The sequence below is a fragment of the Empidonax traillii genome, unplaced genomic scaffold (genome assembly GCF_003031625.1).
Source record: "Empidonax traillii isolate 1590-97213 ecotype Southwest subspecies unplaced genomic scaffold, ASM303162v1 scaffold1584:size114125, whole genome shotgun sequence".
In the NCBI taxonomy this organism is placed as follows: Eukaryota; Metazoa; Chordata; class Aves; order Passeriformes; family Tyrannidae; genus Empidonax; species Empidonax traillii.
Window position 1 is genome coordinate 31,533 of NW_020956777.1, and position 9,537 is coordinate 41,069.

Sequence of the window (9,537 nt, forward strand, 5' to 3'; positions counted from 1 at the left end):
AAGAGGGGAAAAGGGCGGGAAATGGGTGTGAGGGTCCAGCCGCGTGGAGGGCGTGTCGGAGCCGCCCCGGGGGCGGGGCCCGGCGGGACCGCGCAGCTCTCGCGATGCCCTTGGCCCCGCCCCCCGTCGGTAACGGCCGTACCCGCCCCCCCGCGGCGCGAGCTGTTTACGGCGGCGCAGCCAATGGGCGTGCGGGGCGCGCGCGCGGCGCGGCCAATGGGCGTGCGGGGCGGTGCGTTTGAACGGCGCGGGCGGCGCGGCGGGTCCGGGGGCGCGGGGCGGGCCGAGCGGAGCCCAGCGGGGACCGAACCTGCGCCCCGTCCGCGCCCGCCATGCCCGGCCGACCCGACGACTACGAGGTGCTGCTCACCATCGGCGCCGGCTCCTACGGGAAGTGCCGCAAGGTGCGCCGCAAGGCCGACGGCAAGGTGAGCAGGAGGCGGGGGAGGCGCGGCTGTGCCGTTGCCGTGGGTTCCAGCCCGGCGCTGCCGCCTCTCCGAGATACGCGAGCGAGCGGCTCTGGAAGCCCCTCTGTCTTCCCCTTTCGAGGCTCCGGCCGGCGGCCCCGCCGCTCCATAAGGTGTTCCTTCCTCCCCAGATCTTGGTATGGAAGGAGCTGGACTATGGCTCGATGACGGAGTCGGAGAAGCAGATGCTCGTTTCGGAGGTGAACCTGCTGAGGGAGCTGCGGCACCCGAACATCGTCCGGTATTACGACCGGATCATCGACAGGAGCAGCACGACCCTGTACATCGTGATGGAGTACTGCGATGGGGGAGACCTGGCGAGCTTGATTGCCAAGTGCTCAAAAGACAGGCACGTGAAATCTGTTTGTGGCACGCTTCGAATATCTTACACGAGGAGTCTTGGCCAATCCAGGGAGGAGGGGAATGCATCTCTTAACTTTTGAGCAGCTTTGGACCCCTTGGTTTAACCAACAAGTTTAACCCCTTGGACCCAACAACTCTTCAGCAGCGATGGGAATTGTGCTATTGAATGCTGGATCAGGCTGGATGTCAATGCTGAAATAGTAAAAAAAACTAAAACCATAGGTCTCTTGTGGGGCAGAACCTGTTGAGGGGTTTCTGGCTATACATGGGGTTGAAAACATACTGAGAAAGTCCTAGAGACTGCTTGGTCTGCAGGTTCTGGCTTCCCTGCCAGTAAAACTACTTGGATCCTGTGTTGTATTAGAACACTAAAATATGTGGAAGGGAGGGAGCCCCCGGTGGTCCAGGGGAAAATTCACTGCACTGTCACTGCAGAGATCCGGGTTCGATTCCCGGTCGGGGCCCCTCCCCGGGCAGATGGAGCTCGTTAGCCCGTAAAGGCAATCCATCTACGTCCTGAGGACCTCACTGCCACCGTCCAAGCGTGCTTGGCCCCGGCAGATGAACCTCAGGATTAAAGGGTGGGCTCAGTTCCGCGCACACTGTGTCTCACCTAAAAAATCCAATGAGCAGGCTGGAAGGTGGAAAGACCTTCCCCGGTTCTTCGTTCGCGAAGAGACTGGCCATTATGTGGAAGGGAAAAGTGATTATGAACACAATGTGAAAAGCTACTTTATGTGCTTGCATATAAAGCCTGGGGAGACATCAAATTAATAAGGCTTCACCTTGATCTAATTTTAGACTTAGGAGCCTGCTTAAGTATAGTATCAGTTTTCACATTTCATGTTAAACAAGTACATGACTCCATCTCTGTTACTTTGTGAGAATAGTCTAAAATAGTACTGCAGCTGCCCAGCAACATCAGCATTTTCATTTCAGGAAGGTTATATTAAAAATCAGCCATGTCTTGGCTGTTATTGGATGTTGTTTGTTATAAACAGCTGACAATATACTGTTACCTTAAGTGATCAAAGGGACTGATATCATCACAAAAGGATCAAATTGATATTTGTGTTATAAGTAATGAAAATACTATGTATACAATAGACTGTTTGGGTAAGGAAGAAAATACTACAGGGATTTTGCAACAAAAGTATAAATACATAGTTGTATTTATACTTCTATATTTTTATAGAAGTTGTATTTATACTTCTATATATTTAGCCTTCCAACATAGTTGCAGTGAAAAAAACCCCAATTTTAAAAATAAAATGCATAGATACCTGTTGCTGACAGTGGTTGTTTCAGTGATGTTTTATAATAGGAATATTTAAAAAGTTACAGAACTAAGACTGGCAGCAACTACTTGAACTGATGTATGTTCAAAAAATATGTTCATCTTTCAGGCATTTCTTGGAAGAAAGCTTTATTCTCCGAGTATTGACTCAGTTAACATTGGCCTTGAAGGAGTGTCACAGACGGAGTGATGGTGCAGTCACTGTGCATCGTGACTTAAAACCAGCAAACGTCTTTCTGGATGGCAAACAGAATGTAAAACTTGGAGATTTTGGACTGGCTAGAATATTGCATCACGACACCAGCTTTGCCAAAACATTTGTTGGAACTCCGTATTATATGTCTCCAGTAAGACCTCCCTTCTATACCTTATCTTCCCTTTTTGCCCCTCCAAGGAGTGTTTCCTACAGGGTTGGTTTCAGAGTCCATCTATGTTTGGGATGTTTTAATGAAGACTTACTAGTCTGAAATGCAGGTGACTTTTTTCATAGACTGTAAATGTTCTGAACACAAGGTTATTTTGCAGTTCTTTTCATCTCCTTTCTTCCCCACATAGTCAACTGCCTTCTAATTAAAGTTACTCTTTACTGTATAAGCTTTGTTATGTTCTTGGGATATTACAGGTGCTGGAGTATATTGAAAAGAAATAGGGAATCTAGAGAACTTCTATGTTTTGTAGTGTTAAGGTAAAGAGCTTAAGTTACCTCTTGATGGTAGGATTTTAATTTGTAGTGAAATGAACAGGAATTACTTATTACCCAGACATAGTGCATTTCTTGGGGGAAAGATTAATTTTGACTGAAGTAGAGTTGTATCGACTAAAGATTGGTGCAACATGTCAGTCTTCTGCAGTGAAGTACTGCCACAACTTATTAAAATCCTGCTAGTATGATTAAATGTGGAGATTAATTAGGATGGAATCTTAGAATAAACCTAGTAAGTAGTGATTTAATTCAGGTTTGAATAGCAGTTGACTATCCTGCATTAGTGGAACGCTGTCTTATTTAATAAACCTAAGATTGTTCTCTTTCCTTAGGAACAAATGAACCACATGTCATACAATGAAAAATCTGACATTTGGTCTTTAGGATGCCTTCTTTATGAACTGTGTGCTCTCTCGTAAGTATGGTAGTGTAATAAGGATTATGGAAACATAGTTGTTAATGCAGGTATGATTAAATTTTGTATAGATGAAAGCTTAAAGGCTTCAGGGTCTAGTCCTAGATTTTTATTTCTGTATTGGTCTTGACATCAGGTAGTGAAAACAAACCCTTGATTGCAACATTTTAGTCTGATACTTCTTTTCTGAAAATACGTTCTGTGAAACCAGCGTAAGAATTCAGAAAAATTTTTCTTTTTCAGGCCTCCATTTACAGCTTACAACCAAAAGGAACTGGCAGAAAAGATAAGGGAAGGGAAGTTCAGAAGGATACCATATCGCTACTCAGAGGAGTTGAACGAACTTCTCAAGCAGATGCTGAATGTAAAGGTATGACTCAATTACCAGTGTTTGCACCTGTATTTCAGTATTAGTTCACATTACTAGATTTTCTTCTCAATTATGAAACAAACCAACCTGAAGCGCTGGTTGTCATCATTGTTATCACCTTGTCACTGGCAGTGTCGCTTGTAGGAAAAGGAGGGAGAAGTTGTGCTCTGAGTCCATGGAAAAGAAGAAGAGCAGCTCAAGCTTTTATGCCAGGTTCACAGGATGCAAAAAGGCTGCCTCAGTATCGACTTATATAGGATTTCCTAAGAGCCTGCTTATTGAGGCCTTGTAATTTCAGGGTTAAAATGGTTCTAGTGTGTTTGGAAGTTGGAAGGGGTCGTTTTGTCTTCATTTTGGGTTTTCCTTTATATGGCTAATGTATAGCTTGCTGCTGGCATGAGGGTGTTGAGAAGAATACTGCATGGGTGCTTGTTACAGCTTTGTTGTCCCAAGTATCCAGCAGGTATGGATCCTTCAGGAGTTAAGTGATAGGCAGAAATGCAGAGTGGTAGCTCCAGAATCTACTGACAGTTGTCTCTGTAGGCTCACACACCCCATTCAGGCTCTGAAAGGAGTGGGTGTCTGGGCTGGGGGAGACAAACCTGTGGCTATGGATCTGAAGGCTGGTAACAGACTCCTCCCTTAGCCCTTGTCATCTGATGCTGCCCCTTCATAACTCCATTTTTCCGCAACCTCTTCACTGTATAACATCTCAGCTGTTCTTGCTTGGGAATCTCTGGCCATAATGTTTCTTGGTTACAGATGGAATCTATTAGTAATGTCTTTCCTTTAGGATTATTGCCGACCTTCTGTTGAAGATATCCTGCAGCACCCCTTGATAGCAGACCTGGTGACAGAAGAACAAAAGCAGAATTCTGACAGAAGATGCTGGAGATCGTGGGAGCCAGAAAGGCTGCAGTACTCAGATGCTGCAGTGAATGAGCTGAAACGGAAGGAACAGCAATTGCAGGAGCGAGAACAAGCCATTAAGGAGAGAGAACAACGTTTAGAGCGTATGATATACTACTTTGGGAAGAGGGGTGGCATGGGATTCTGATTCAGTTGGAGGAAGGAAAGGTAGACAGTTTTTACAACCCTCATTTTAATGCACTGGGATATTGTACTCCTGCATTCACTACTAGAATTGTGTCTAAAGACCAAAGCAAGAATGCTTGGGGCTTAGTCACCTATACTAGGTTTTAAGTTATTAAGATATATTTGGCAGTTTAGATATGGCAGTCTGGTTTGTGAAGATTATTAAACATGAGTGGCAATTAGGAAAATACACAGAAAAATAGGGTTTGAATATACTGTTCCTCACTGTGCTGTGTAGATTGCTTTTCACCCACTGTGTAAGTTAGCATTGGCTGTACTAACATGTAACCTAAGGTGAGCCTGATGTTGGTGAAAAACATCTTTGAGTAAACTGTAAACTGCTTTTATAAAGGCTGCACTGCAGGGAGCTTACCTGTGAATCTGTATAGATGGTTAGTTCTCAGATGTTGATATTTCCTGCCCACATAAAATGTCTTTGCATAGGTAGTAGGCTCTGCAATACAGTTTTTAACTATTTTTTTTTCTGAGCCTGAATGACATCCGCTGATGTTATAAAAAGGGTGTTTAGTTATAGCTGAATCACTGTATCTGGCATATAAATATTTAAATCTGGTGTCATGTGTGCCATGAGTTAATGTGCAGAATAGAAAACTGCTCTGGCTTCGTTGTTGCAGACATGCCAAAGTTTGGGAACAAAAGCATGCCTGGCATTTCAGAGTACTCATCCAGTGCTTTGCTGGTGCATTGATAAAGGTGTATCTATGCAGCAGTTACCTTTGTTTAAAGCCGTAGAATCAGAAATAGGTGTGCAGCTGGCTATTGCTGCTGTCTTTTCCTTCAAGAAAAACCCATCATGCACAATCACTCTAACTTTAACATTTTAACACTACATACTACCACATATTTCTACTTCCAGAGAGAGAACGGGAGCTCTGTGTGCGAGAGAGACTGGCAGAAGACAAACTTGCTAGGTATCCTACTAACCTATAATTGCCTATGTTAGAAAATCTACAATCTGACAACAAAAAGCTTAAATTTCTCTTTCCCAAACAGAGCTGAAAGCCTGATGAGGAGCTACAATCTCCAAAAGCAGCAGCGGGTGCTAACTTACGCAGATGGTCCAGGTATGCAAATAAGCAAGAATGCACTTGCCCAGATAAATGTAGGCTGGTATGACCAGAAGAATGTCCCTGATGCTCAACATGCTGTACACAGTCCCATCGGGGCAGTGCAAAGCCCAATTATCCCTGCATGGTTGGGAAGAGACTTTTGATTTTCTGCTTTGCAAAAGGACTTCAGGAGTGATGCTCAACCATAAGTCTTTGAGTTACCACCGTTTGCACTGCAGTCTTTTGCTGTTTTGGAAATTAGGTTCTTGTGGCAAGCTAAGGGAAGTGCCTGCTTGTAACCCAAACCTTTCTCAGAGCTGTGCTTATTTTACATATGGATATCTTTTTACAGACCTTTGATTTAGTTAATTTTAATAAAATTGCGCATGCCTAATCAATTCAGCTTTCATTAAACTTTCAAAAACTCAATATGAACAGTATTATTTGTTGCAAGTGACTCAGCGGTCATTGGTGCATCATATAATGTATAAAGAATGCAAACTACTATTATAGGAAAAAAACCACCAGATTTGAAAATATGCTATGATGCTTCTTGCCTCCTTCTAGTCCAGTTGTTTTCACAGTAATATTTGACACTGACTTTGGCCTTGGTTATTTAGTCCTCACTATCATAAGAGGTACTAGCATCTGTTCATTGCACCTATCTTTTACTATTAGAAATGATTCAAGTCTCTAAAAGCATTTTGAAATAGTGGTAGGAACAGTGAATGACTGGGTCAGAAGTAGTACTCTAGAACAAAGACAGATGAGCAACCTTTAACACGAAGCAACACTCTTTTCCTTTAGTCCACTAAAGCAAGATAAGCATGTCCCTGCCTCCAAGATGAATAAAACTGAAGTGGTGCTTTTTTTTTTTTTTTTTTTTTTTTTTTTTTTTTTTTTTTTTTTTTTTTTTTTTTTTTTTTTTTTTTTTTTTTTTTTTTTTTTTTTTTTTTTTTTTTTTTTTTTTTTTTTTTGTCCCTACGAAGTGCCTATCATAGCAGGAAAGAACACAAGTAAAACGCCCCTAGAATTGAGTGGTACTTGAGCGATTTCTAACACTTCTGTCAACTTTGGGAATTCCACCTGTCTCTCAATATACTGTCTGACTTGGATATGTTAAAGAATTAAATTTGGGTTAGGGTTAGGGTTAGCATAACCATAAAATTGCTTTTGGCTTTCTGATGTTGCATCAAACACCAGATGACTGAAGGCAAATGAGCTTCAGCTCTTGCTTCTGTTCTCTACTGTATCTCCCACCCTTTCACATAATGTTTTGACCTTATCAGGAATATTTGAAGATAGAAAACTACTTTGGGTAGTTAATGTTCAAGATAGTGCAGAAAAGTAAACGTAGTTATTACAAGGCATCTTGCAGTATCTGTAGAGTACTTGGTTTGCTACTCTTCCAGTTCATTCCATGGTGCTCTTGCAATACTGTTTCTAAAATTCTCCCTGTTCTTGTATAAATAGACTAAGTGTTTCTCCAGTAGGGTACCAAGATCACTTACTTGTTATCTTCAGTTGCCCACATTACTATATTTTTCACAACCAGATTGCATCTCACACATCCTTTAGATCCCTAATTTTTCCTTGAAGTCTGTTGTGTGGTTTACTTCACAGTAAAATCCTGTTTTCTAAGACAGTGACCTAGACACTATCCTATTTTACAGGGGGTTTCTAATTTTTAGGAAAAGATTTAATTTAAAAACAGATCTGGCTTACTGCTATGAAACTATAAAATGCTGAAATATGCACTGGTTTCTTCAGTTCCTTCTTGCTCTTTTGTGCATATTATTGCATCCTTGCTGTAGCCTAATAAATTGAAAATTAGACCTGCAACAGTGTTAAGATTAGAATAGTTAGAACTTTGATTAAATAAAAATAAAAGTCACACCTTAAATTGAGTATTGTGAAGTTGGCTCTTATGAGAGGCAACTCAACTGTTATAATGGCTTTATATGGTAGTCTTTGTACTCGATTGTGGCATGCTATAGGTTGCACTATGAAAATTCCTGTTCTGGAGGCTGCAATGAAAGTAAATTGTTAATTTTTAATGCACCTGAACTCATTACTCATCAATCAGAGCCTAATTTGTACTCCATTGGCTTAGTACAAAGATAGAGTTGTAACAATGTGGGTAATGTAGAAAGACCACTGAACAGGTTGGATCTGCCCCTGCTATGAAGGAAACATAATTTCTTTTCAGTATGGAGAGCCTACTTCTCTATTTTCTTTCGGAACTGAGTAATGTTACTGTTTCACTTCTGTCCTTCAGAAGAAACATCATGTCTTTTCTCCTTATGTTAACTAATATTCCCTTTGGTGTTGGGATGTGCACCTAAAAACTATGGCATATATCCTTTTACCACAATAATTTAAAAGCCTTGTTTTAAGTTTTCCTCAAAAAATAGAATTTTTGCTCTTAACTGAAATACGTTTAATTAGATCGCTCAAAACCATAGGAAGATGACAAAATGGGCAACAGGGTAAAACGCAATAAATGCTGGAAGATGCACTAATTCAGTACTTCCTTTTTGATTTCTTTAGATAACCCACTCCTGCTTCCCTTTTCTGCAACCAAGAAGAATGTACCCTATGAAGGAAGCGAAGAGAAAGCTGTGTCTCCCAATAATATGGAAAACTATCTCTTTTCTAAAGGAAAAAGCTCTGATCTCAAAAAACGGCTATATGCTGCAAATCTACGAGCTCAAGCACTGTCTGAACTGGAAAAAAACTATCAGCTAAAGAGCAGACAAATCTTGGGCATGCGTTGAAACTGTAAAAGATGTGTTTACCTTTTAAAAGATAATTAAATCTATAGGAAGATCCTTGTGCCTCCCTCTTTTAAGCTAGAACCTACTGAAAAATGATTTTTAACAGTTTTTGTACAAACTCTTAGTTTGTGACAGGTAGTTTGTGATAAAAGCATAAGATGTTATATTATGAAAATAGGTATTTTATACTAATTGTATTATTAAAGAAAAAAATATTTTGGTCCTCCTGTTTACCCTGCATTACTCTTCTGAAAGTATAAAGAATGAATATATATAAATGACTTGTTTAAAATTTGATATGAAAAACTTCAGGTGAAAAATGTACAGAGTTTTGCAATCTATAGGTTTATAGATTGATGCTGTATGTAAAGCACAGCTATTGATAAAGGAAATATCGATATTCTGTACATGTGGAAAAAACAATTACTTTTTTCTGTGCTTGTAAATGTTTTCTAACAAAAGAGCAAAAAGATTTTATGCTATCTCTTCCTACTAAGTAAATGACCTATCAAAGCAGGCTCCTATAATTTAATGTCTCTGACTAGTGAGTGTGATGGGTCAGCATCATGTAAATTATGAGTTTATATTCCTTCTGCCTCAGCAGCTCAATGTCTTGTCCATTGGTTCCTTCAGGGCGTGGCATTTGAAATAACATCTCTGCTTTGCCTTGAAACCGTATTATAAACCAATCCCCTGAGACTGCTGCCCAGGATGGGACACCATCCTGGATATTAGCATCTGTGTTTTGCAGAGCAGCTTTTGTGCTTTGAATAGTAAATCCTTATTTTCTTGAATCTTATGAGGTATCTCCATCTTACCCTTAACAATTCTCTGCCAGAGTCACAGTTGCTCACTTAAGGTGGTGTAAATCTCATGAACTAACTCAGACTCATGAATTTAAAAATATCCTTTGAAACTGTAATGTCTAGCATATGTTTTATATGAAGATTTTTTTTTCTCTCTGTATTGAAATGCCACAA

General features: G+C 40.9%; 1 protein-coding gene across 1 annotated transcript; it reads left to right on the forward strand.

Annotated features, from left to right (window-relative positions):
* The first annotated feature begins 249 nt into the window (after positions 1 to 249).
* Positions 250 to 8,611, forward strand: NEK2 (NIMA related kinase 2). The gene is made up of 9 exons (XM_027907952.1): positions 250 to 428; positions 599 to 816; positions 2,237 to 2,474; positions 3,163 to 3,245; positions 3,489 to 3,615; positions 4,409 to 4,628; positions 5,588 to 5,642; positions 5,725 to 5,795; positions 8,331 to 8,611. The coding sequence occupies exons 1-9, from the start codon at positions 333 to 335 to the stop codon at positions 8,555 to 8,557; spliced, it is 1,335 nt and encodes a 444-aa protein (XP_027763753.1). The 5' UTR covers positions 250 to 332; the 3' UTR covers positions 8,558 to 8,611.
* The last annotated feature ends 926 nt before the right edge of the window (positions 8,612 to 9,537 follow it).